This window comes from Archocentrus centrarchus, chromosome 15, assembly GCF_007364275.1.
Source record: "Archocentrus centrarchus isolate MPI-CPG fArcCen1 chromosome 15, fArcCen1, whole genome shotgun sequence".
NCBI lineage: Eukaryota > Metazoa > Chordata > Actinopteri > Cichliformes > Cichlidae > Archocentrus > Archocentrus centrarchus.
In genome coordinates this window covers 23,594,026-23,621,379 of record NC_044360.1, presented here as the reverse complement: position 1 = coordinate 23,621,379, position 27,354 = coordinate 23,594,026, and the positions used below count along the sequence as shown (strand labels likewise).

Below are 27,354 nucleotides of genomic sequence, written 5' to 3'. Positions count from 1 at the left end.
GCAGTTTTCATCTTGCTGCGGTCCCTGGTTATCAGGCTCCTCAGCAGCAGACTGGCAGGCTCAGTGGCACAGTATCTCAGGAGAATCCTCTCAACAGGCGCTACACACCTTGGCACAGTGCTGCGCCACATCTGGGACCGTGTTCGATCCCAGGAGTCCAAGGAAGCCATCCTGGGCTGTGTGCTGTGCATTCTCAACATGCACAAGAAGGTGGAGAATTGAGCTCTCTCTCCACTTTCGGTTCCACCCTCCACTTGACTGCTGAGCTGAGACTGGACTGTTTAGTCAGGAAAGCGTACAAAGGGATGTAATAGACTTTTTTCAGTGCTCATTTGGACTTCAGCAATTTTGTTTTTTTTTTTCTTACTGGGACATTAGTCATGTCTGAGAGCATTGTGAGGAAAGTGCAGCCCTTCACCATTGGGACAAGGCTGTCAGCTCCTGCTGTGCCAAAATGCCAGGATTTTACACAGAGTTATCTGCCCAGCGAGACTCTGGATAACTGTGTGCTACAGCACAATCTGAACTCACTCTACCTCAGTGGATCACAGGTGTGTGCACATGGCCCCTGTCTCGTCTCTCCGATCGTCAAGCAGGTAGCCCCCGTGAAACACAACCAAGAGTGCATGGCAGCAGAGGACCAGCTGAATCAGAACGTTGCCACTGCTTCTGCCGTCTCCAGATCAATAAAGAAGATCACAATCTCTGGGAGTAAAGACAGACCAGAGAACAAGATGACAGTGGAGCCTGCAATTACACGATGCACATCTGAAAACAACAATAATAACAACAACATCACCAGCACATCAGAAGTAAATCTGCCAAGAATAGTGGGTGTGAGCTGTGAGAATAAGCCCACTTCTCAATTTAAGGTACAGGACACATGCAAATGTGCAATTCTAACAGGCAAAAACATAAATATCACATTAAAAAAAAGTATTGAAACAGTGTTATTAGGGTTAAAAAATTAAGTATGGATACATTTAGGAGTATTTTTGTAAATATATGTGTAGCATTCTTTTAGTTTATTAAGGATATTTAATAAATTGGCTGTTTTAATGTTTAGAGTTGTAATGTATTAACAGTCAAAGTAATTAACCCTTAAGAGAACAGCTTTTCCACGCAGTGCTACTTTATTTGGTATTTTGACATAAGATTTCTAGAAGAATATCTTTATGATCTTTTTGATTTAAAAAGAAAAAAACACTAAACCTACAAAGAAATTAAGGTTAATTAAAGAGATTTTTGTTTTATTAAATCCAACTGAAAGGCCTGTTGGGCACTCTCAGACGTTCATATTGGAGCTTTTTCCTCTCTTTTTTTTTTATGGACATTTTTGGTCACTACCGGCTGAATATTTTATCATATTTTAGGTTTTACTCAGAAAAGAGCGCAGTGATGAATTTCAGCCCACGCAGGGACAAACCAGGCCGAGAATAAACGGAGAAAAATCCGTCCAACAGGTAAGACGCAGGCTAACTGCTAAATTAATATCAATAAACATTATAAATATATATGGTATGCTAGAGTAAAGGCAGTAGTAAAAGCCTAGCATTTTGAAGCTAAAATATTTTTGCTAATCCTTGTTGTGGTAATGCTGCTTTATATATAACTAAAGAAAAGCTAGTTTTTGTTCTTTATAGCCAGCTAACTCTATATTATTCATTTAAGGCAAAGAAAGTGACACAGGTGGAAAACAAGTAATAGGAGCAGTGTCCTAGCTTGAATGCCACGCAGGATACTCGTTGTTTCCTCTTGGTTTGGCTGTCATGTATTAAAGACCTAATATACAGAACAAGTAAACTGTGAAAGCATATTGTGTAAAGTGAGTGGCCTGCTGGATTTGGCCGGTTCCTAGTTGAAGTCATAGCGGATGAAGTGCTGTGTTAACAGCAGACCTTGCAGAGGCAGGGCTCACTGGAAAACATGAAGTCAGGGTAGATGTTAACAAAAGGAAAGGCTAGCTGAAGTCCTTGTGGAGGCTGGCTGTAATAATACACAGACAGCCGTGGCCTTAATTCCCCTTTAAGAAGAAGAAGAAGAAAGCCAGAGTAATTTTTCACATAATTTCCTATTTTGTTACCACAACAATACTCTGTTTTTCCTCTGCTCATGTATCATTCATTAAAAATGTTCGAATTACATGAGATAAGGTGGCGGTGCTGCCTTTACCTGTGCAGGTAATGATGAGCGAACACGATCTATCAAGGTCCTTTAAAGACGATATGTTTACACATAAGGCTGAAAAACATTTGAGGATCTGCCTGTTCCTGCTTCCCTCTTGTGCCCAGATGTTTCCTGATTTTGGGACCAGCAGGAATGCTCGTCCATTAGTGAACTTGTGCCAGTCGTGTTCATTTCATCCCACAGAGTGCTGACAGTAGGTTTTTGTTAAGCGGGACCTTGGAGCCAGTCTGACATGTGTTTGTAACGTCTCTGGATGGCAAACACAGGTATAATTAACATAAGCGGACACTTAAACATCCTGTCATGGTGAAATGATAAAAGCTGGAGAGTCGTGCCTCTTTCATATAGGTCTGTCAGAAGCGGGCATCATGATCTGGTGGATGGTTTTATCTTTAAAAAAAAAAAAAAAAGGTTAATGTTGGAGTCAAATTGCTCTGGTGTTTTCAACACTTTCTCTGTGTTGCGTGCGCACATAGATATCAGTGCCTGAACTGCAGGAGACAGAGCCTCGGTGGAAAGAAAACCATCCACGCACGCAGATTGAAGGGCCAGCAGCTGTTACACCCCCGAGTGACTGCTTCACTCAGCGCAACTCACTCTTCAGCAAGGAAGTGCTGCAGGTAACACGAGGCACGCACGCACAGAGTCAGCATCAGCAGCTCCTCGTGGTATTTCGGGGGTTTATCATGCTTTGTTTTTCACTCTCTCGCAAAAAAAAAAAAGCTGTATTTTCCTGCTTTCTGAGTTTCCCTAATGTCCACTGAGTATGGAAACATTTGCGGAGATGCTTTTTCCACTAAACTTTTCCACATCATGCGTACTTTTATTTAATAATTAATTCATCAGAATTTCCTCTAATCTATAAATGCTAAAAGGCCAAAAAAAAAAAAAAAAAAGAAGCTACACAGGGCTCATCCCAAAAGCAACATGTTAATGCTGTTCATTTAAAATCCGAAAGGAAGTTTCCTGTTGCACGACCCTCCGAGGAGAACAAAATATGTACTGATTCTTATTTTGTCCCTAAGAACTGTATGAGCTGTGTTCGGATGAGGGAAGAGAGGGAGGGGAAACCGCCACAAGCAATTATTTGGGGATGAGATCATTGTTTGGCTCCATCGCTTCACGCCTATTGCTCAGAGAGACTCAGCCAAGCAGCACAACTGGTTGTGTTATCTCACTGCTGCGTTCACCCCAGCACACAAGGACATTTTTTCAGCGAGTTCGGCTGAGGGACATTTTGTCCAGCAGTTGGCTTTGCTATCAGAGCTCTTGTCGAGCAGCCGTCCAAGTGATAGGGCAGAAAAAAAAAAGAATTGCATTTGAGTGTGACGTATGTATGTGTTAAAAGCTCCGCAACACATTAACAAGCTCAGTATCCCCATTGGACAGAGTTGCTTTTAGAGGACGCTTTTGTCTGTTCACTTTTGACAATTGGCTTTATAAATGTGGAAGTTTAGGTATCTGGGGACCTGCCTGTTTTACAGGGATTTGGTTGACTGCTATTGCTGATGAAAATGTATTATTACAGTATTACATTTCTGTCAAAGTGGAAGTGAGCTTTCCAGGGAGAGACTTTTAAAGGCCCCCCGATGGTTCGAGCTAGGAGAGCGAAGCGGGTCGCAGCGTGGCGGGGCAGGACTTCGTGCAGAGCCATCTGTCTCCCAGGCTGCTCTGCAAAATATCTTGCCTTTCACCATTTCATTTCCAAGATAGAGAAAGTAGAGAAACCTCAACTCCCACTGTATTCTCAGGGCCAAGTTACATTACAAAAGATGTAAAAAATGTGGCTGGTTGATAGATATTTTATAAATGTCAATCAGCTGTCCTTGCTTTCTCTTAAAATATAAAAAACTGGATTTCTTTCAATTTTTTTTATATTTATTTTTAAAATTTGATCTGCGTTACCTATGATGATGTCTACTTATGTGACCACACGTCATTAAAAAAATCAAATAAACAGTAGTATCGATACAAACTGAACTGCAGGCGTTCTATTCTATTCCTTGTGGCTAGAATAAGGCCCAACTGTACGATTTGAACAGACCATTGTTGTGCAGAGTGGACAGGAAGAAACAAGGGAATCATAGACTTCCTGTATGAGGTCATTATAATGCCATGGGAGCCAGTGTGAGAAGATAGGGGCAGGCCTGTTTTGTCAAGCTTTTTTCCTTCTGTTCAAACCAGAAATACGCCCGTTACCCTGGGGGGGTGCCTTGTAAAGTTAATGACCTGTTTCTCTGGGGAGCAGTGACATCATATTTTAATCTAGAGCAAAAAGTTGTTTGGTGGATGTGTCATGTGCCGTCTTGATGTTTCATTGATTTTAAAGTGGGGTTGCTGCAGAGTTTATTATTCAATGTCAGTCGCACTGAATTCCTTGGGAAATAATGCTCTGATGTAATGTCAAAGCATAATGACTTATTTGTGTGCGTAACTCCCAGTTGACGCACACAAAAGCAACACTGTGGAAAAAAAAAAAAAAAAAAAAGAAATTCAGGATCAGTCTGACAAGGAGAAGAACCCGAGCTGATTTATTAGTTTTTGTGACTGAGGTGGGCCACTGACTTCCATGCTGTGTTCTTTGCAGAAAACAAACATGTACTTTCCAACACTTTCTGATTTTGGCCACCTGGTTTGGCCTTCTCACTCCACACAGGAGGCTGCCAGAAAAGGCTGCTCTGCAAGACAAAGCCTTATGCAATGCACTCGAGGCACTTGCCAAGAGAAACTTCTGCTCTGTATAACATGACAGTGGAGAACAAAGAGCTGTTCTTGATGTGTCTGACGTGCTGCATTGCTCTAAGGCAGGGATGAAAATGCAGCCTATTTGCTAGATATGGAAAATAAGGTTGTGATGATGACTGCTTTTGTCTAGTGTACTTTCATACAGCAGGTATCTCACAACCCCAGCTCTAGATGAGCTTCAGGTATGAAATTACTGACTGCAAAAGAAAAAAAAACCACTATTGGTCCGGATGTACAAATATATTAATTTTCACATGTACAAGACAGCTTGGTGTCACTTTTTAGGCTAAAATGTGCATGTGTGTGTGTTGTGAGTCTTTGGCCTTAATGAATGCTCCCTGAACCAGCTTGAAGTGATTAAAGCGATCTTATACACTCTCAGATTCAGGTCAGCAAACAGACATAAAATGATTGACCACGTGAAGCGTGCCTGAAACATTTTTGTCTGTATTTGTAATTGGGATGTAGGCTGAGGCGTGGATCAAAGGCAAGCTACAGGATTTAAAGGATGGATGTAATATTCAGTGCTGCCCCCTGGAGGATTGGGAGGAAGCCTCGCAAATGCTTCAGAGAGACCTTAAAGACTTCGAGAACACCCTGATTCAACTCAACCAGGTAGGAAAGTGATTCAAGACAAGGCTTGACTATAACTTAAATATCACAGTTTCTAAAACAAGCACATCAGAGCACCCTATGTCCAAAATGAAATATTTATTTGAACTTTTTAACACATAATGGAGATCTGAATTTAACCGTTAATCACTGCCTTTGGTGCTAAAAGAGCCTGTCAAATCACATAACACATAACATAATGGTCATGTAGGCACTTCCAGGCAAGAGAAAAGCAGAACCTCAGTGTTCCAGGCGACTCTGTCAAGCCAGTTTATACTTTCTCCCTCAGGAGAAATGTTTGGAAATTTTACATTGCTCATAATTAACCTCTGTCAACACTGAAGCAGGCCAGGAAGGGCAGAGGCAGAATTCCGAGATTTTTTCAAGGGTATATCCAAAACATGAATGGCAAATGTGTTCGCTCACTGCTCACTGTGTGTGACAACCCAAGTGAACAATGACTTTATGTTTCGTATGTTTTAAAAGATGGGTGAGCAGCTGATCTGTAAACTGAACCCCACATCTGATCTGGTGAAGAAGCAGCTCGGTCAGATCAGGGACCAGTGGCAGACCCTCAAACAGATGGCTGCGAATCAGGTGAGGGCCCTAGGAGGAGCCAAGAACCTGCAGGAATTCAACAAAAAGGTGGACAAGCTGGAGGCATGGATTAAAGAGAAGGTAAGGAACACATCAGTGTTTATGTTACGTGTAAAATTTTCAGTTCATGAGAAAGGAGGAAGTTTTATTGAGCTACTGATTAAACTCAGGTTTCTTTCTTTTATTGCTTACTGCATGATTCTGGTATTTTCTTACTTTCTTAAATTTAATGCCAGCAGGGCAAATGTAAAACTAATTGTTTTCATCAAAAAAAAATTGGAATCTTTTCTACCTTTTTATTTAAATTTCACAGTTTATTCCTAAACATTTTTAATTTTCCTCATCCTGGTCATATCACCTTTGTAATCTCCCCACGCTTCTGTCTCCCCTTCCCAGAAAAAAACCACAGATTAAGAAAAAATGGCAGTTAATAACACTCTCCAACTGTAACAATTATGCTAAAATAGTTGGCCCAGAGGCAAATCTGAGTCTACAGGCAGCTCCAATCAACAATTGTCAAGATAATAGGCACAAAAAACCAGCACTTTCCAATACAGGAAATTAGCTCAGTATCCTGAAGACATTTCTGCTTTGTGTATGTTCACCGGTGTAAAACATCTGCCTGTCATTATCAAAAAGCAATCATCTAGTTCATTTTAGGCCTATGTTTATCTCTCTATTCATGTCCGTGTCTGGCACAAGGGAACTGATGATTGATAATGGACCTGTGGGATTGTAATGGTGGATGCTGGTTATGAAGTCTATAAAACATCCACCCTTGGAGATGCATTCTCCATTACATTCCACTCATCCTCTCCTCTGTCCTTTAGTATCAAGTCCAAAGTTCCTCTCCGCATGCTGAAGGCTATTTCTGTTTAGCATCTTCCTTGGTAGCAGAGGTAATGTGGTTTAATCCTGGTGCCTCTGAAAAAAAATAATGGTTGGGTTCCTAACAAATGGGGGCTATAAACACTGACTTTTATGTGTGCCAGCAGGAAGAGGAGCAGTGTCTGGTGAATGTCCTGGGAGAAAATGTTGACAAAATGCAGTTGACTAGAAGAATTTTAGATCTGAAACAGGTGAGCTACTACTACTAATTACCAGAACACATAAAAGTGTTATAAACAACATTCTTGTGGTAAAAATGTATACATTCCCATATGTTAATAGCTTCCTTTACAATTTTGCAGAGGTTTTCCAGTCATTTATCTATGGCTGCCTGTAATTTGTCTCCCTCTGTGTATGGTAAAGACATCTGAGGTCATAGTTGGACTGTGTCCTCCTGTTTCCCTGCAGGATGAGCAGCTACACAGAAATCTCCACGAGGAAATCAACAACTTGGCGCTGAAACTGGAGAAACAAGGGAAGACAGATAGCAAAAACATCTCCAGCAGGAGGAAACACATCAATAAAATGTTTGTTGCTTACTTTTGAACTGGAAAACTGCACGAAACATCGTCAGTCTAAAGATTAATTGAAGACTGAGCTTCTTTGTGCTGCTCTCTGCTGTTTGTGTAGGTGGCTGAAGGTGCAGTCTCATCTGAAAAACTACCATGAAAATCTTCATCTGGCTCTGGAAGTGTCCTCGTTTTACCAGCAGGCTGATAATATATTATTTGCTATTAACGGCATGGTAAAAATTTCCTAAAAACCTCATTGTATATATATATATATATATATATATATATATATATATATATTTAGTTTTTGTTAGATCTGAAAGGATGCTCACTGCGTGCTTTATTTTAGAGGAAAAACATGTCTGCATTGAAAGACCTGGACACCTTTGGAGACCGAGAAATGCGTGAGATCGCCAGTCAGGTCATGGTAAGAAGTGTCTTTTCACTTACTTACAGCACTGCTCGTCAGATCTTGAAAGTGTGTTGCAGAAGCCTTCTCTACCTAACCTACAGGCCTGTGTGTGGTAGATGCTTGATGTGAGTGTGTCCCAGCTGTCGAATGTCCATCCTGCCCTGGCTGCCAGCGTCACACAAAAGCAGAGTGACGTGAAAGACTGCTGGTCACTTCTTCAGAAGGTTTTCAGGTAAGCCGGCAGGCCAAGGATACCCCAAACAACTTTGGTGGCCCTGAATATGTTGATTATTTCAGTCAATAACTGGTCCTTTCCAGATTCCCAGGGAGTTGGAACTGTGTTTTTTTTTCTGTTATTACCCTACTGTTACTGATGTCAAAAGGCTGCACTGGCAAAAGCAAGAAGTTTTCCAAATGAAAATGAGCTTCGCATGCAGAGTTTTCTCTCCATTCTGATTAGCCATGTTTAATTTGGGTTTGACTCTGTGAAAAATTACAAGCAAAGTAAAGTGTTGACCAGCTAACGCACAGAGTATCATTTATCACCCAGCTTTCGGCTTAGAATATGAAGTTTTCTGTGCTTATTTGGAATTTGGAGAGCTGCACTAGGTGAATGATGTATTGGCAAATTTGCAAGCTGGAAACGGGGTTTGTTCGCCTCTTACTATTAAAATCCTGACATCACCTGAAACAGTCTGCTGAGGTTGAGATAGAACGTCTTTACAAGAATATTTGGTAATTTTTATAGAATTAGTAAAACATGTATCCAGGCTTTTGCATCATTAGACTTATTAGGCTGCTAGAAGGAATATCTAATTAGCAACTACAACCAAAATAAAATAAAGACGCTAAACTCTCAAGAAATGACACTGCTGGTACACTGTTGTATTCGACATAATATATGTAAATTGAATCTGTTATGGATTAAAAAGTATCTATAGTGAAATGTGGGGCATATATTGCTCAAAATATAAAGGGTCATCTCCTGGAAAGTATCTGTAAATTTCAAGACAGTCTACGCATTATTTATTTCTTTTGTCTTCTGTGAGAGTGGGAACAGATGGCCTGCTGTTATTTTGCTTTAACAGTTTCAAAATTTCATATCAGAAGGCCAGTAGGTCAAAGACTGACAAGCGTGTAACACTGCAATTCTTATACTCTGCCAGGTGAAATAATAAATATAATGATTATAATCTTAATAATTGCATATTTTTTAAAATTGTGTGAGTGTAAGGTTTTGACATCCATCTCCAGCATCTCCTGTCTGCGAAAAAGTTTCTCAGGCCAGAAGCCTTTCATGTCAGTAGCCTATCTTTAGATCCAAATATTACATCATGTCGTCTCTTATCAGCTGCATTTCAAGACTAACATAAACACTGGTATGAAACTTCAGACCCATAATTGGGAAGAATCATCAGCCTCTGAAGCCCTGCTGTCAGCACCACAGTAACCTCCTGCTCTGCTCACCCTGCAGGAGTGACAAGACCCCACTCTCTCTCCCCGGCTCCGCTTTCACCAGGGAAGATTCTGACCTCCTGACACCGGCCCGAGAACGCCAGTGCAGCATGGGAATGAAGGCAAATGGTATCATGGGAAAGGAGGTGAAGGAGGAGAAGAATCATCTAAAAGGCTGTGCTGTAAGTAGCTTTTGTATTTCACTGTAATACTGGAGAAACCACACTGTGGTTCTCGAGTAGGAGAGAACAACTCCATCAGTGCTGGCAAAAGATGAGACCAGCCCCATCCAGTCCTACAAAATCTGCGGCCTCAGAAAGTGACGCACTTTGTCCTTTGGTTTGGAAACTGCCTGATATACAACTAAAGCACATTTTTCCAAAATAGAATCTGACGGATGTGCTGCAAAGCAGTGGCTTCTAGTCTTGGCACCCAAAAACTGCTGGTTTTCCATCCTCCCTGCTACTTAGTTGTACTTAATCACATCATTGGATGTCCCAGTTTTGAAGAATCCCTTTGATAAGATGGCTTGCATAAATACCAACATTGTTCTTAAATCAGTGCTGTATGTAACTATGTTTTCTATTTTCTGCCAGTCACTTTCTTTATCATCTAACAAGAAGCCCAATCTTCAAATGTCAGGAATATTGCCCTGTAGGAGACACAGGAAGAGCTTTTAGAGGTGTTATTTGTCCTGGCACAAGAATTACATAAGTTTCCATGAAAAATGTCAAGCCATGACTGTACAACATGGTTGAACAGCGGGCCAGAGCAAATAAGTCTTTCCCTCCAAAATTTCACTTCATGGTAGAAAAATATCTTGGCTCTCAACCACTTTAACAAAACTATAGTCATTGAATTAATACTATATTAACAGAGAGTGCATGGTTTAGTCCAGGATGAATTAATTTTCTAGAGAGTACATTGATTCCTCGGACTTGACATTCCTTGTCTTGGAGGCCTACTGGAACTTTATTGGTGCTCGTGGGTCCTTCTATAGTTACCCTGCTGCCCATAAACCTGACAGAAAGCTGGATTGTCCAGAAATATAAGTTTGTGGTATGTTAAAACCTGTAATGATGTGAATGTTTAGTCTTTAAACTTAGCACATTAAATTTCTTAGTCACAATGGCTATTTGAGTTCAGCCTGGAAATATCCCATAATGCAGTGCTGTTCTCATATCGCTGACCTTGAGCACTTCTGATCCCTGCTGGGCCCCTCTCCTTATTTTGCCAAGTGAGAAAGTAGAAATGTTTGAGGAGAGAAAACTTCACTCTTTCTGTTCATCCTTTGTTATTGGTTCAGTTAATTTCCCAGCTCATGTTTTTTCATCTCTTATTGGCTTTGCAGCCTCACCACCTGTGACAGGAGCACATCGGACTAGCAAATCTGACTCAGTTGTATCTCCACAAATGCTGAGCTTACTGGCACAGTTGTCCTGAGTGCTTTCACTGCAGTCTTTAGTCTTTATTGCACTAGGAGCTGTCTGGGTACACCGACTGTGGGGAGCTTTACTTGTTGCTGTTTATGGAAGGGTTAATAAGACACTCCAAACAAAAGCCTGGACCCCTAAAGGCCAAACTCAGTGCCAAGCACAAGCACAGGTACCAGTTAAAACAGTAAAAGTAATTTGTCACATACTTTCACAGCACTTTAACTCCAGCACCCTGGTGCACTGGATTGAATCCATTATTTTTAAGGGTACGTGATGCAGTTGCACGGCTCTTTAGGTCGATATTGACTGTGAGTCATCAGTAATATGCCGGTAGGCAGCATTTTCAGTGTGTTTGCATGTGTACGCGTGTGCGCATACACACTGTTCTTAGTCTCTTGCTCTTGTGCAACATTTCAGTCAATTAATTGTAAAGGTTTTAGCATCTATACGTGCTTCAGTGTGTGCATTATAATGTGTATATCCATGTCTGTGTTAGCCGTATATAGCCTCTTGTTTCTGAAGGTAAACATGGCTATCGTCTGTTTCTCTGGCTAATTGTAGCCAGATGCTGGGGCTGGAGACCAGATGGGCTCGCTGCTAAGTGATAGTTCTTGGCTGACATCATAGCGCACTACAGAAAGACACACAGGGTAAGAGGAGATCAGTAGAAAAGGGATAGGAATGAAGAGTGAACAGTATGCTGAAATGATATGTGATTGGATAAGACGGTAAAGCACAGAATACCATCAAATATGACATAACAAATTGTTAAACAGCTACTTTTTTTCTGTAGCAGATATTCTGGCAAAGTGAGGTGACAGGAGATGTTTAGAGTGGAGCACTGCAAGGATGAAGGACAGAAGCAAATGGGGAGGAGACGCCAGCAACGATTATCAACCCTTTGACACGAGGTTTTTAGTTCTGCAGCTTTAGCACATAAATGGGCCTATAATTTGCCTCTATGAAACTCGGGCTGGCCTATAAAGTGACTGGCATGTTGGTAAATGATGTTAGACCCCTACAATTTACTGCACCTCGCATAATTTTGGAGGCGACACTTTTCTCTGGCTCTCTGACTCACTTTTACTATAATCCAAGTCAGAAAATAATGTGATTAAATTAAAGGCACTCCATAAAACACTGTTATTAATAGCTGTTTTGTGTTTCAGATTTTTTTAACATGAAAACATTACTGGATTATGGTTAAACGCTCCCTTAATTTTATAATTTCATATTCATTATATATCAACTGGTTTAGTTATGCTAAGCAACCAAAGCCTTACCTGTATAGCATTAATTAGAAACAGCATCAACTTTAAGAATTGCTTACCAAAAAATAAAATAGCAATGAAAACAACCCGTCACATTTTAAATAAATATTTCTATATATACATATACATAATTATGAAAATTGCTATTTAAATAAAAGATGGCTGTAAATATGCATTCTTCCTGTGGTTGTTTTGATCCTGTACTATGATTTACGCAGCCCCTCACAGCAGGCTGAAGAGGGTAAAAAGACCTGCACTCAGGATAGCCCACTGTAACAGTCCAGATACTTGTAGCTCTCATTGGAAAATCTTCTGCAGAGCCCTTTGGACAACCTTTAAAGCACTCATATGGTTGTAAAAGTAGCTTAGTGGCTGTTGACGTCTTTAATATATTTCTGCACATAGACGAGGTCGATCGCTGTGGCATTGACCTTTCTAAAAACTCCAGCATTCTCAGCAGAGTCGGGGTGGATAGCCATGGAAATCACTGTCTAAAGCTGAAAAAACACTGCTGCTTTAAATGGGAGCGGGGGCATGGGAGTTTGAGGGTTATGTTTCCAACTACAATGGCCCTTTTTCATCATCAGAGTGGTTTAACATATGTTAGTAACCTTGTTAGGCTTAATGTGCTCATTCATTTTGTAATTTCAAGATTTTAAACCTTTCCTGCCATCTTGAGTGTTTTTTAGTAAGAAGTTTGACGCTGTCAAACAGAAATAGCTTCGACTGGTCTGGACTGTTTCACTAAAAATAGCGAACCTTTGTAAGTATGTTTTGTGTCATTTACAGGAGAAACTCTGGGCAGCTGTCCATGTTGTGTCCAGCCACATTGTAACATTCACATTAGTAGTGAGCTACAGCACAGCAACGCCTCATTGTCTAGTGACTGCTCACAGTGTGAAATCCTCTTTTCTGAGACATTTAATCATCCTGTCTGCATTAATTCAGAAAAGGCCAAGCATTACTCACACACCATGTTGCTGATCTTTTGGATTTTCCTACAGAGACATTTACTCTTTTGTCCACAGAGTACTGCTGACAGTGGGAGTGGTCGACGAGCACAGAGCAGCCAAAGCCAGGAGCAGCAATCAGTGAACCACACCTCTTTACCAATGGGAGACGGCCCTGCCTGCGCAGATGATGCTATCGTCGGAAATCAGTTGAAGGGGGAAAGGTGACGTTTCTGCCTGGCTTCTTTCTCCATCTTACATAATGAAAGGTCTTTATGTAAGTCATAATTGGAGTCTGTGTTTTCTTTGCAGCAGGAAGCCCAGAACAGAACCCAAGATTGCCACCCCCTCTCAAGGCCACCCACAGCTTCACATACAGCTTCAGAGGTTCACCGTGTCTGCAAACAAGGTGACCGGATCCTCTGCCAGGCACACCCACCATTCCCCCGACAAAAGAAATCAGTTTTCAAAACTGCTTCCATGCGCCACACATACAAATGTTGATACAAAAACAGGTTAGCTGGCATCAAGTTCTGTGCTTTCAACATCAGAACTAATTGCTGGTAACAGTCACACAGCATTTGTGCGCCTCAGTATTTACATGCATTTCTTCCATTAACTCATATTGATCACTTAGATCTTGTTTATGGGGTTTCCTGCAGCTCCAGCACCTAAATGATAGGTATAAACCGTTCTTGATTCTTACTCTCTTTGTTCTCTTTTCCATCTCAGACTTTGTCGTGGCTCAAAGACAATGTGTCCATGGCTACACAGGTGTGTTCAATAGCCAGTTTTGAGGGGCTGGAGGCAGCGAGGAGGTGCCAGCATACCCTTGAGCAGGAAATCCTCAACAATCGAGCCAGGATCGAGGTGGTCAAAAGGGTAAACTGAAGGACATTCTCAGTTTCTCTTAAAATAAATCAATGGATGAATGCCTTGAAAAAAATCTCCCCACATTTTGCAAACTGGGCGTCTGGTTTATTAATCAATGAGCTGACATCACATCTGAGACAACTTTACTTACCCAAAGCTTTAGATTAGGTTTATAGTTACAATATAATCTCCACTTCTTAGTCATCATGTTCTCTTGTCATTTTAATGCCCCTTTCTCAGGAGGGCCACGGGCTGGTCCGGGCACAGCACCCAGGCAGCACAAAGATCGAGGAGTTCCTTGGCCAGCTGGAGGTCCTGTGGGAAGAGCTGAGGAAGAGGCACCAGAGGAATGCTGTGTTCCTGCAAGCCTCAGAAGAGCTGGGTTTTAGGGTAAAATTCTTTAAAAAAAATAAAAAAAGATTTGAAATTTATGGTTATGATAGATTACAGATGACAGATTATTCTTGATCGTTTCTAACCCTACTAAAAGCTTTCTGTTCAGCCAGAGCCGGGGCTGTATGCATGCACTCATGGTTAGAAACTTGTTTACTTTATCACCTTAATTGGTGGAGTTGTTGAGATGTAGTCACAACATTTTATGAAGGCTAATCCAAGGACTATAAAATGTGCTTAGTTATAATTTGATTATGAGTTGGAAAGAGGCCGCAAATCCAGATTGATGACCTAGTTGGAAACCATGAGTCATGTAAGTCTAAGCAGCCTACTTCCACTTATTGTTGTCTTTTTCGTACAGTGCCTTTGGTTGTTTTAAACATGCAATAAATCACCTTGAAATTAAAGCAGGAAAACGTCTACATCAAGAGACATAAATTGCATTCCCCCAACTTCTCCACCTCTGCTCTGTGCAGGTTGTGAAAGTGCTCCAGGCCCTTGGCAGTTTGGAGGCCTGGCTGGAGTCTGTGGAGCTTTCCATGAAGGAATCTGCCTTAGCCGGTGATCCTGAAACAATGAGCATGGCTGAGAGGGAAAGCCGTTTTCTGGAGAAAGAGGTGGCATCCCGCAGCCTGGAGCTCAGTGCTCTGAGGCATGAGGTGGACCGCCTTCATGGTCACAGTCACCCACATACACGAGGGCTGCCAGCACGCATGGAGGAGGTGGAGAGAAAGTACGTTAGAAGAATGGGTTGAGGGCAGACCCCTGATGTTTGTCATCATGGAAAGTTCATGTTATGGATCTGAGCAATCAGACTCTGGTGGTTTTGCTTGTCACTGTGGTCAGGAAATAAAGGAAGTCAGTGTTTCCAAGAAGTCACAGGTTTGGGATTGCCATGTTTGTAATCCAACATGGAAGAGTTTGTTCATAAAACTCCCCAGTTCTTATTTAAGACAAACAGTTTCACCCCATAAACCACAAATATATATATAAATATATCCATAGATCTCATAAATTGCCTTTTTCTCCAAGTTGGCAAAAATGCCTCTCCATGTGCTCATTAATTGCACGGCTCAAGTTTATTCATTTGTGATTCATGCAGCACTTAGTGAGGTCTACCCCAGAGTTTTGACATGCACTTCACCCACAGCTTGTCAGTGTGTGTCAGAGTCACCCATTCCATGTTTGCAAGATGACGCCTCTCTTTTTGGTTGGCCCTTGAAAGACAGGTTGTTGCCATGGACTCTCAGTAAAACTTATGATGTTGGCCGGTTTACTGGACATACCTATGTCTGTAAACAGAAGTTCAGACTCTGTAAAGAACACCAAGCTGACCAAAGAAAATAAAGACATGGAAAGGTCTCAGTTTGAGTGTTTCCAGGGTGGGGGTGTTAGATGGGGCAGAGATGGCCACTTGTGCAGTCTGAGGTCCTGTTGATGCAGGTAGAGGCTCTCGCTAAGCAGCTGGAAGACACTTGTTATGATGTCATTATTTAACAGTGCACACAAGCAGCGTAAGGCTCATTTATTCTGTAAAAATACCCTTTTAAAAGATCCCTTTACCATTTTATATATAAACTCTGCACAGTGGAGGTACCTCAGTGCTCTAAAGTACAGGATATGTTTATGTGACACATGATATATGATAACACAAGCAGTGCTCTAGCTTGGTACGAGTCACCTAATAAGCTGCTTGCGGTCTCAGTAATGTGGTTCTGCTGAAGGATGTGGGGTTGTATATGTGGATGTGGTTCACCTTTAAGGTACGGTTTTTAGTTAAAACATCCCTGCTGGTGTTTGTGTTTCCCAGGTACTACCGTGTCCAAAGTGCCCTGACCCAGCAGAGCTCTGAGCTGCAGGACACTCGCATGCTGACTGAGTTCCTGGAACGCGTGGAGCTGGAGGAGAGTCAGGATCTCAGCGGTAGTCAATACAGACTAGGCCAGGTAAGATACATTTTGCAAAGTTGACAATTAAAGGATAAGCTTAATTTTTTTAAAATGTTCTCATGTATCTGTAGCTGGTTTTAGCATCACAGGTAGCTTTCGTTTGATGTCAAATTTTGGTGCTATATGAAAATATAACATGTAGTTTAGACACGCTGTAAATCCATTTTATGAACTCTACAACAGCTTTCAGCTGAAAACAGCCCTTATCACAACTGTCAACAGTGTTATGGTCTATGAATGAAACAAAATATCAACTCTTTCTGTACCTAACAGCCTCTCCACAGTGAAATTTCCCCAGCTCCTACTTTGCTGACGCTTCAGAGCAGTGGCAGTGGTGAGCCTCTGATAGAAACCATGGGGGACCCTGTGGAGGAGCTACGAGAGGCTGTAGAGATGCTGAATGACACAGTGAGAGAAAGAGGTCGGTCACAAAGCCACGACCAGGCTATCCAGGAGCTTCTCAGCAAGGTAAGACGATGGGAGGCAGTTTATATTGGAGCCTGTGCTGCAGTCCTAGTTCAGATCCAATGCTTGCTGCAGTGTTAACTTGGAACGACCTTAGATGATGATGAATGGCTTTTAAAGTCCCCCCCATCTCTAATAGAGCTGCATCTGGTTTCCTTTTTTCTGTGGCTGTGTACACTAATAGGCCTAAAACAAGCCACCACCCCCCCCCCCCCCTCACATGAGTGTTTTTGTGTTAATTTGATTTACTCTTGGTTTAAAAAAAAACAAAAAACAAAAAGCACATACGCAGATGGCTGGAGGGGAATCCATGACATTTTAAACTAATTTGCAATGTGGCTGTCAAATAATGCACATTGAACTATAATGACTTAATGAGTACTCCTACGAGTACTCATGATGACTTGGTGTTTTGCCAGCATGCCAGCCTGGCGGTGCGTGTGGAGGAGTGTTTGTGCTTCAGCAAGGATCTGAGCCTGGACATCCTAGAGAAGGAGACAGACATGGCCATCCAGTGTGAGCCAGACCGCTGTGGCCTAGAAGCTCTGCAGGAGGAGCAGGACCACCTGGAGGTGAGAGGAAGATGCCGGCACATGTTGTGATTATGTTGTAAACATCGAAAATGATTCATTTCTGGTAATGCAGTCCAGTATTCCATTACACTGATGTTGAATTATGGACATTTTGCTCTGTGTATTGAAAAAAATGGAAGCCACTCACCCCCCCCACCCCGACTTTCTTATACTCACCTCCAACACATTGTTTCCAATCTGTTTCCTGTTGTGCCAGAATTTTTCACAACAAAAAAAAAAAGGGCCTGCCTATCCTGCTTTGTGCCGTGAGCAAGCAACATAGAGCAAGCAAAAGTTTGTTATTCCCATGGGATATTTATTTATGCTTGTGTGAGTCACTGTTGTGTTAGCTCTCAGTGTGTGTGTGTGTGTGTGTGTGAGAGAGAGAGAGAGTGTGTGTGTGTTTATGAGTAAATCTGGTAGGGTGTGTATGAGTGTCCAGGGTTCGCAGGTTTGGAGATGTGAAGTTGGGGATGGTAAAGTTCTGTGTGAGTCATTTTCTGGGCAGAGTTATGTTTATCACACGCACACACAGCTGTCTGGACTTGATACCTTTGAAAAGTAGAAATGACCTAATCTCCCAAACTGAAATAACTGTGCCGTCAGCAGACAGGCATCTACAACTCAGTGTTCTTGAGGCTTACTGTAGCTGAGAAACGTTATGAAGTATTGCTCCCAGAGAACCCTGAGCACTATTAATTACTGCATCGTCAAAAGGAGGAAAAACAAAAATTCCAATTGCAAACTTGCAATAGTGTGGCAGCCCATATGTAGACCATATGGGCCTCTAACTGAATAATATGCATTAAGCTGTGGAGATGAGGTCATAGTCAGAGATACAATTGGTACAGGCTGTTTGAATGATAGTAGATTTGATGGGAGATGATAGATTCTTACTGTGATTCTCCACAGATTGACTACGAAATCATCAGGGAGGACGTAAAAGAGATGCAGAACCAGGCTTCTCGACTGAAAGAGCTGTGCCCAGAGAGAGTGCATGTACTAGATGCAAAGATTCAGGCGTCACTGCAGGCCTGGAACGAGCTGGGAAAGAGCGTGACAGAGAACAAATCACGTCTGAAAGAGTTTGCACAGCTCCAGGACTTCTTCAGGAGCTACCTCGCCATGATGTAAGCAGGGCGTGAGGATGCTGTGACCCTTTTCTGGGCCCAAAGTCATTTCGTAATCAGCTTTTGTGAGAACATCTGCCCATTACAACATCTATCAAGGAAAGAACAGGATGTTCTCATTGTCAAGCACAGGTCCCTGTGGAAGCGTATAATTTAAGATGTGCTGAGAAGGTCAGAGCAAGTTTCCTGGGCCGAGTGTGACAGGGCGATGAATGTCTGTCCTATCAGGGAGAGCCTGCTCATTCTCATGTTTTGTGAATGTATGATTTTTCTCACAGCCCTGTTGCTTGTCTCCTCCACCTCCTCCCACCCCAACTTGCTTCTCTGAATAGCTCATGGACAGAAGACACCAGGTCATGCATTTTCTCTGATACCGCTTTGCATCTTGGGAAAGATGGGCAGATACCACTGGTTGCAGAGCTGGATGTGCAAATTGAGCAAAAGTTTGAGGAGTTTGATGAGCTGGCTGCCACAGGCAAAAATCTTTTAGACAAGGAACACCACCTCACACAGATGGTGAGCAGGGATTCACACTTGACTTTCCTTGAATATGTTATTGGTTTTATTCGATTCTACTTTTCAAACTCGAATATCTTGTAGGTGAGAGAGCGCATGGAGGAACTGAGGAGTATGCTTGGGTGGATCTTGGTGCACTGGAGGGCTCAGAAACAACAGTGGCTTCACAAGAAGAGCAGAGAGGAGCCTTCACAGGACAACATTTACTCCGAGGCGACAATGTGTCCGCCATCAACAGAGGTAAACGAGCAGAGGGACACTAACCCCTAAGCCTTAAAACAATAATTAACATTTCTGTGATTTTTAATAATGGGGACAATTTAGATATAGCATGAAGTAACACTGAAGATTTACACAACAGAGAATATTAATAAGCACACAGAAAGAAAGAAAACTAAATACAACAAAAGATCATTAAGCCAAGGATTAAGGACTGTCTAGTTGTGAATGAAGGCTGGGGAGAATAATACAGCACCAGACTATGTGCATTTTTGGCAAGTGGAAATATGTAATATAATACAACAAATATTAGTAGTACAAAGTGAGTATTTCTAAACTATTGTGAGTATTTCTTCATTTTTTTCTTTCCATGGTATCCCACATAGAATTCAACTCCTGAGCTAGAGCACTTCCATTCTCATCAGTCCCAAGTTGTCGCTCCTATTGAAGACACGACAAAGGCAGAAAGCGATAGCAAGCCATCGTGCCCGGTGCCCAGACACGCTGAGAAGCATAAAGAAGAGCCATCAGAGGATGGGTATGAGGTCATGAACAGCATTGGACCCCAGGGCGATCCTCCCAAAGCCAACATCGTGGTGCTTAAAGAGAGCAGCAGCCCTCCTGTAGGGGGAACAGTCAACCTCATCCTTAGCTTTGGTAACACAGGGGACAGCCAGGTTCAGGTGCTTGACCTGCCTGCTGGGACAAAAGAGGTAGTGGAGGAGACCTCTGAGCCTGTCCACAGGGTGAGAAACACGCTCAGCTTTTCACACTAGAAGTAACTACACAACAATATGGGATGTCACTATTATTGACTACATGCACTTCTTTCCCAGAAGCACTGAAACTGATGATATTTGTTACTGTTCCTGAAGGTTAATGCAGTAACACTCATTCCCTGAAACCACACTGCATGGGATCTCCCTTCTTGACTGTCTTGCTGTTCATTCCCCTCTCTCCTTTGGCCTTCACATCTTCCTTTCTCCCCGTTTTCTCCCTCAGCCCACTGTGCCTCAATCTTCTGCCTATAAAAACTTTTGGAGGCGCTGCCAGGGGCTTTTGGAAAATACTTTGGGTAGTTTAAAGCGAAAGAGAAAGATTTATCGGCAGAGTGCAAATGAGGTAAACTGCGCGGTGTGAACTGGCATTGCATGCTGCATCTCGAAGTGTGCTGGGACTGCATGCTGTGTGTAGCTGTTTTCTTAGGGCAGCATGCTCCACTAATCCGTTACAAGACACAGCCAGTCTGCAGCTTCCCTGGCTTGTTTCGTCCTCTGTCAGTCAGATATAAGAGTAACAGGAAATAAGTCAGGCCGAGGTGCTATCATATTCATACTGACACCAACTCCAAAGTCGCTGTGGCTGGAAAATTTATAGTTAACATGAGAAAAGTGAGAAAAGAAAACAAACTGTTTTACTGTTAAAACTCAGAGTTTCCCCACTTAACTAGTCATAAATGAAAATCTAAAACCAAATAAATTCTGTTTTTAATGTACTCCTTTCTGTTATGATTTTTTAATGGGATGTGAAAAGAAAGGTGCTACATTTACAATCCATTTGTAAAAATATAAACGTAATAAATGAAGTGATCTACCTGTTATTCAATAGGTGAACAAGAATCTTGTGTTTTCAGAAAAAAGTAGTATATATAAAAAAGTAGTGTGTGTGTGTGTGTACATATATATATATATATATATATATATATATATATATATATATATATATATATATATATATATATATATATATATATATAAAATAGATTTTTAACAATATGATCTAAGCCAAAACTTTCTATAAAGTGTTTTTCAGTTGATTTTCTTTTCTAGGGAATTTACACTGAAAATAAACTGTTATCTTTTGCAGCATTGACTACCATATTTAAAGCATTTGTGCTTTCAATCGTACATTCCAGCCTTAAAAGCAAGAGGAATTATCTCAGTAATACCGAGGCACTGAAAACAAATGTGTGTATTTTGGCAAGTCTGTCTTTGCAATAACCTGTCAGCAGTCACCGCACCTTTTCAGCTCATCTTGTGTAAACTCAGATGAATTGTCAAGTTCCCACCAGTAAAATCAGACAGTAAAACCAAAGTTTTTTCTTTGGGCCACAACTTGCTAAATGAGTCGGGATTTAAAACTGAAAAGAAGCAATGACAGGTTCAGAATGAGGGCGATGAGTAAGAAGAACACAAGCGGTCTTCTGCCTGCTGTGAGCACTGACAGAAGCGCTCTCTTCTCCTACTGTCATTTTGCTACAGACCTAATGTAAACCCGGTCGTGTTTGACTCTCCGCGGCTGTGCTAAAGTTATTTGCAAGAAGTGACCTCATCCTCGCTTCCTATGAAAATCGTGCTCCAAAATGGCTCCCAGCAGGAGCTCACTCCCAAGTGCCAGCAGAGGTTCAGTCATTAGACAGAGAACTGTTGCTGAACTTTGAAGAAAAGCCCCCAGACTGCACACCGTGATTTATAGTCTGGGGTTTCCACAGAAACAAGAGATTAGTCACAGAGTTCAAAGGTCAAGACATTACAGCTGCGTATGACGGCATGCGAAGCCACATATGATTCTGATTAAGTCCTGCAAGTGTGCAGTTCCAATAATGTCCATGTTTTTTTGTCCTTACATCTAATGTTTATGTCTTTGATCATTTTTTTTTCATATAATTACATTGTTGTGTCAGATTTTTGCATTCCTGTAACCGTTGTATTCTTGGATGTGTGCGATCCTTGTCTTAGTCAATTTTGCTCTCGTGTCATCATCCATCTGTAACACATAAAACAGTTCTTGTTCGCACAGAGGGCTGCGAGGCTTCGGCCTGCAGCACGCATGAGTCGCTCTATGGTTAACCATTTTCAGAACAGTCATTTCAGTAATATGAGAGCTCCCACACATACCTAATATCCTTTTCTCTTTTTGATAGGTAAGTACCTACTTGCATGTCAAGGATAACAACCTGGCTGTGGCCCCTGTGTATGAGAGTATCACCCTGCCCCGCCAAAAGAGCCGCTCAGCAGCCTCAGCCTCCCCTACTTTCTTGCCGTCCTCCTCCTTGCCATCCTCCTCAGCGCATGTATATCAGGGAACCAGTGTAAATTTCCACAACACGATGGGGAACGGGGGCGGCTCCATCTTCAGCAGCATCAAGAGAATGGGCAAGAAGAGGAAGAGGAAGAGAGATGCTCGTAGACACACTATCCAGAAAATCATGGGAGTGGAGGAGCAAACAGATGGGATGCCTCATTATGCCTCTGAGACAATCACATATGACACACATACGTGGCCACTGAAGGAAGGTCGGAGGAAGAAGAAGAATGGGGATGCAGTAGAGGCCATTGCCTATATGAAGAATCCCCTGTTGAAGGACATTGATACAGAGTGTTCAGGAGAGTACAGCATTACTCCATATGCTGTATCAGCAGGGCCAACCACTACACCTGCAGCAGGTCAGGTGAAAAGCCACTGCAGATTCCTCTCTTTGGGTTCCGTGTTGAGCTTTGATCTACCTAAGGACATGACTCTCATCCCCAGCATTCAGGACATCATTACTATCGCCCCGCCAGAGTCCAAAAAAGTAGTCGGGACTGATCCGGACCCTCACTCCCAGAGACAAACAGTCCTGAGCTCCTTCCGACAGACTAAGCCCACTCCCCCTATCACGCATGACACTTCAGGTGAAATCAGCTTTGGTGAGACACAGCCATTGACATCTCTGGGGAAAGATCTGCCTGATGTGGACAGCAGTTTGCAACCTCCACCATCTCCCTCCCAGGAAGAAGATGAGGATCAGACTGTACAATGTGATGACTCATCTAAAACCCAGTTGACTCTCTGTGAGGAGGCAGAGCAGGAGTCGGACAAAACGTTATCAGAGATTAAAACTAGTACAGCTGAAAAGGACAGGACTACTCAGCCATCACAGCTGCATATTTATGTGAACCAGGCCCCCACTTCCACTACAGCTATACATAAACATGAATGCCTTAGTGTTCATACGCTCATTAGAGACCTGAATGGACACCATTACCATAAATGTGCAAGACCCCACAGTCTTCATGAAGAGGGCCCTGGACTTCAGTCAAGCCAATCTTCCTTCATGAGAGTCAGTCTGAAGTCAACAAAGAGTGTTCGACAGGACTCTGTGGACTCTGGCATCTCCACCTCCAGCAGCATCAAGCTTTGCAAAGAGGATACTCCACATCCTGAGAGCCAGCAGCCTAAAGGAGTGGTGAGGAAGCTTATATCTCTTGAAGTGGGAGGTACAGATTGCACTAAAACAAGAGAGAATGATGCAGCAGGTCCGTGTCCCCACACAGCAGTGATAGAAACAGAGCCTGTTCACCTTGATCACCAGCAGTTTGAGGAGGAGGAGGAAGAACTAGAGGACATCTGGAACCAGACTACTAACTATAGGCAGAGCATTTGCTCAGACATCATGTACCAGCCAAATGAGGAAGAGTCCTTACCTTCAGACCAACCCGGACAGACACCTTCAGATACGACCCCGGCTGTGCTCTACAGGAATCTCGTCACAGCTTCAGCACCCAACCTCCTTGTGGCCGAATTCAAACTGCCCACACACATTCAGAATCTGCTGGGTTATGACAAGGGCCAGAGTCCCAAAGATCACCTTCCTCCTCTGGCTATAGGAGACAGAAGGTCCTGGGCAGCTTTTCCTAACAGGGAACCAGCCAGCAAGACTTCAGTGACAGTGAATGAGACCGCATCGGATCCAGTGAAGCTTCCAGATGTAGGGGACAATCAGAGATACATTTATCAGTACAAAGAGGATGAGGAGGAGGAAGAGGAGAAGAAGGTGGAGAAGGCAAAGGTGGGGGAGGAGGCAGACGAGTACACAGGCTGCTTGAAGGTGAGGTCAGCGTTTGATGCACTGTGATGTTGCCACCTGCCTGAGACTGTGCAGAATTACAAAAAGCAAATATTCTCACACAAATGTGGTGTGTGGTCAGACCTGCCAGCAGTTTGTAACTGAATGAATTTAATTAATTCAACTAAAACTAAAAGGAAAAGACAACAGCTTCTTTATTGTTTTCAAAAGTAGAAAACTGGCCAAAACAGTAGTTTGTTAACACATTAAAGTACACACTATTTAACAAGGAAGTAGTAAAAGAAATCCTATAGAATAAACCCTTGTTAATAAATCTCTGGTGGCAAAGACAAATCATTTCAAAGCCAGAGTAAATCAAACCAAGAGTATATGCAGTTCTAGAAACTCAGTGCTAGGCCAGATTTTACCATGTTTATTAGAAAAATCATTAATGCAGTAGAAATATATCAGCATGTATGCCAACATGGCTTGCACATAATTTGTAGCTACTCCATGTGTGTATATTGTATATTTTTATCTGTACATGTCTTGCTGGTGTGAACTGCTGTCACCGCAGTTTGCATTGCAGACATTAAAGGCAGCATAACTACATTAAAAAGTCATATTTCTGTCATCAGTGATGACTGTGAAATCTTCTCACCCTGAACAGGACCCTTCAGTGAGTCTCCTGTCCGTTCATATGGGTTTGGATGGGACCTGTCAGCAAAGAAAAGCTTCACAGACCCAAGAGGACTTGGAGGAGCTTGTGGCCTCAGGATGGCGCTGTTTCACCTCAGTGAGTCTTACTGCAGTCCGCAAATCTGGGCTCTTCTTTTTGTTTTTTTTTTTTTTTTTTTCATTGATTTTTCTTTTTATTGTTATTAATTCACTTCCTTTCAGAGTGGAAAACCTGAGCTGCCGTCTATGGAGGGGATGCTTGAGAGGAAACACAAGCTGCAGCTGGGAGGGAAGAAAGTAAGAAATGTTTAAGCCAGCACAGTCAGCAAATGTAAAGCCTGCAGTCAGCACCACACATTCTTATCTTATTTTCACAGGCATCCTCCAGAGGTTGGAACTCCTACCATGCTGTCCTATATAGACACACCTTGTGCTTCTACCAGGATAGAAAGGATACTCTGAAGGTAAGCCAAGAAATTATGACAAAAAAGAGCCCGAGAGAACAGTAAGGATTAATAATTGAAGTAAATAGTATGTGGTCACTGATGATTAGACTGTGCTGTGCTGCAGAGTTCTGCGTGTGGCCTGCCACTGAACCTCACAGGAGCTGAGTGTTTACCTGTCCCAGAGTACACCAAAAAACCCAACTGCTTTCGATTAAGGTCAGACTGTAAGAACTACTATGTTCTATAGAGTATACTGATTTAAAGGCAGTGATGCCTTTCCAGCAGCTGGAATAGTAAAAGTCTTTTTTTTTTCCTGATTTTCAGGCTCCATGATGGGTCTGAATATCTGCTTAATGCCTCTTCACGCTTTATGATGAAGAAATGGATGATGAAAATACAAGCAAACACAGGTAAACATAATTATTTCACAGCTCATGCTGAATAAATGTCCTGTATTATTTATGTAATTCATTTGTATGTTTTTTTTAAAGGTCACACAGTGTCTAGGTCTGCACTATCAGGTGTCCCTGTTGATGAAGACCTCCCCAGTTCCTTGTAAGATGCCTTCAGTTAACTTGAATTCCAGAAAATGCTTCTAATCTTTGATATTAATTCCCTGTAAACTAACAGTTTTATAATCCTTTCGTCCACAGAAAGCCCTCCTTCTGTTTTGGATGTCATGATCCAGACCGTTGCCACTTCTCCTCTCACGATGATGTCACCCAACCGTTCCCCAGGCACAACCCGCCGGGAACCACCCAGACCAAAGAAATTGCCGTCCTCACCAGAGAGCTGAGTCACAACCCACAGAGTCACTTAAAGTGTTTGGATGAACATTCAGTCCCATCCTCAGAAGCAGGCTGCCGTGGTAAGGGCTTCTGCTGTGCAGACAAAAGCTGCATTTATATGCTATGAGTTTAACAAATGCATCTGCTCCATTTTCACACGTGGCAATACAGAAGCAACACAGGCATCGCCCTCCACTACAGATTAGTCCTACTGCACTGGTGGTACTCTGCTAGTTACTGATTTACATACCATATACCTTTTATTTATATTCTGTACAGTGATTTCATCAGCTAATGTAGTACAAAAGATTTCATTGCTTCACTGCACTGCTGTGAACACCAACAAAAAACTAGTTAATGGTTGTTGCAGGTTCAGTAGGTACCGCTAGGGGGAGCTAAAGTATTGTCTACTTGCATATTAAAACAACATGACTGCTCAGAGACTAGTGTTAGTACAGTAAATGTTTTTCCTTTTTCTTGCTCATGTCCTCTTGTGTTTTATTCCTACTTTTAATGTTTTCTCTGACCCTCCCTAGATGTTGATAAAAGCAGCTTAAAGCAGATGATGACTCACAGACTGTCTGGAGGATTCAGAGACAACACCGCTTCCTCTCCCCACTCCCCTTTATCCAGCACTCAGGACTGGCTCAATAGCAAGCGCCGCTCCCACTCCTTTACATCATGTTAGTCTGCAACTATTAAAACACATTTTAGCATTTGTAATCTATGTGTGTTGTTTTTGACGTGTTGCTTTTAATGTTTTCTGTTCTATGTTTTCTTCCAGCAACTTACCAGAAGATCAAACCCATGTTGCGCACGCCTGAAGGAAAAGGCCTGGAAACAGGCTCCAACTACTGCGTGACTCTGGTGGTGGGAGACAAGTCAACGGACAGCGCATCAGCAAGCAGAAGCTCTGAGCCTCCGCTGCTGGGTTTAGCTGGGTGGGAGCAGGACAAGTATCAGGACGCTGCTCTGAGGAGCTACGTGAGCCTGCCGCGGCCTCGCAACAAGTCTGTCTTCAAAAAGTTCTTTGGGAAAAGAGACCTCTGAGTTTGTTTGTTTTTTTAATGATGATTTATATCGTTTGATTGTGCAGTGCACATATTAAAAAAAACAAAAAAAAAAAAACAGCTACTACTGAACATATTTATGATTAAAAGACCTACCAGTTTTATTTTTAACGGATTTTATAGAAATCACTTAGTTGGCTTAAAAGTCCTTATAATAAATCATTTTTATGAATGTTTATATTCTTCTTCACTTTTCTTGTCCAAGCAAAAAAGGAACAGAAGTGTGTGTGTGTGTGGGTATGTGTGTGTGTGTGTGCACTGTGTAGCTGCAGATTTGAATGCTTGAAAAACACGTTTTGTCATTTGAGTCGTATTTCTTTGTTATTTTTTTGGGTAATCTTTGTATAGAAAGCTTCCTGCTC

The 27,354-nt window shown here is 42.2% G+C and overlaps 1 protein-coding gene across 5 annotated transcripts; it reads left to right on the top strand.

The window, feature by feature from the left end:
* Positions 1-27,050, top strand: mymx (myomixer). 5 transcript variants are annotated; one of them, XM_030748775.1, is made up of 34 exons: positions 2-872; positions 1,374-1,463; positions 2,664-2,807; positions 5,401-5,547; positions 6,031-6,222; positions 7,137-7,220; positions 7,438-7,556; positions 7,660-7,774; positions 7,891-7,968; positions 8,070-8,185; positions 9,428-9,590; positions 13,144-13,289; positions 13,378-13,474; positions 13,798-13,947; positions 14,179-14,328; positions 14,808-15,064; positions 16,142-16,277; positions 16,554-16,748; positions 17,165-17,317; positions 18,230-18,447; positions 18,780-18,963; positions 19,048-19,203; positions 19,569-19,928; positions 20,185-20,304; positions 22,106-24,052; positions 24,681-24,806; positions 24,911-24,985; positions 25,066-25,152; positions 25,259-25,350; positions 25,459-25,544; positions 25,626-25,689; positions 25,788-26,002; positions 26,459-26,605; positions 26,707-27,050. In XM_030748775.1, exons 1-34 carry the CDS (start codon positions 381-383, stop codon positions 26,970-26,972), a joined length of 7,167 nt encoding a protein of 2,388 aa, XP_030604635.1. In that variant the 5' UTR covers positions 2-380; the 3' UTR covers positions 26,973-27,050. The 5 variants fall into 5 exon arrangements, with proteins under 5 accessions (XP_030604639.1, XP_030604635.1, XP_030604636.1 ...); XM_030748776.1 differs by having other exon boundaries at positions 7,134-7,220; positions 13,381-13,474; XM_030748774.1 differs by having other exon boundaries at positions 7,134-7,220.
* Positions 27,051-27,354: the final 304 nt, after the last annotated feature.

Coding starts and splice junctions, on each gene's coding strand:
- mymx (XM_030748774.1), top strand. CDS start 381: ATGTCTGAGAGCATTGTGAGGAAAGTGCAGCCCTTCACCATTGGGACA. Junction 8,186..9,427: donor CTTCTTCAGAAGGTTTTCAG/GTAAGCCGGCAG, acceptor CTCACCCTGCAG/GAGTGACAAGACCCCACTCT. Junction 15,065..16,141: donor ATGGAGGAGGTGGAGAGAAA/GTACGTTAGAAG, acceptor TGTGTTTCCCAG/GTACTACCGTGTCCAAAGTG.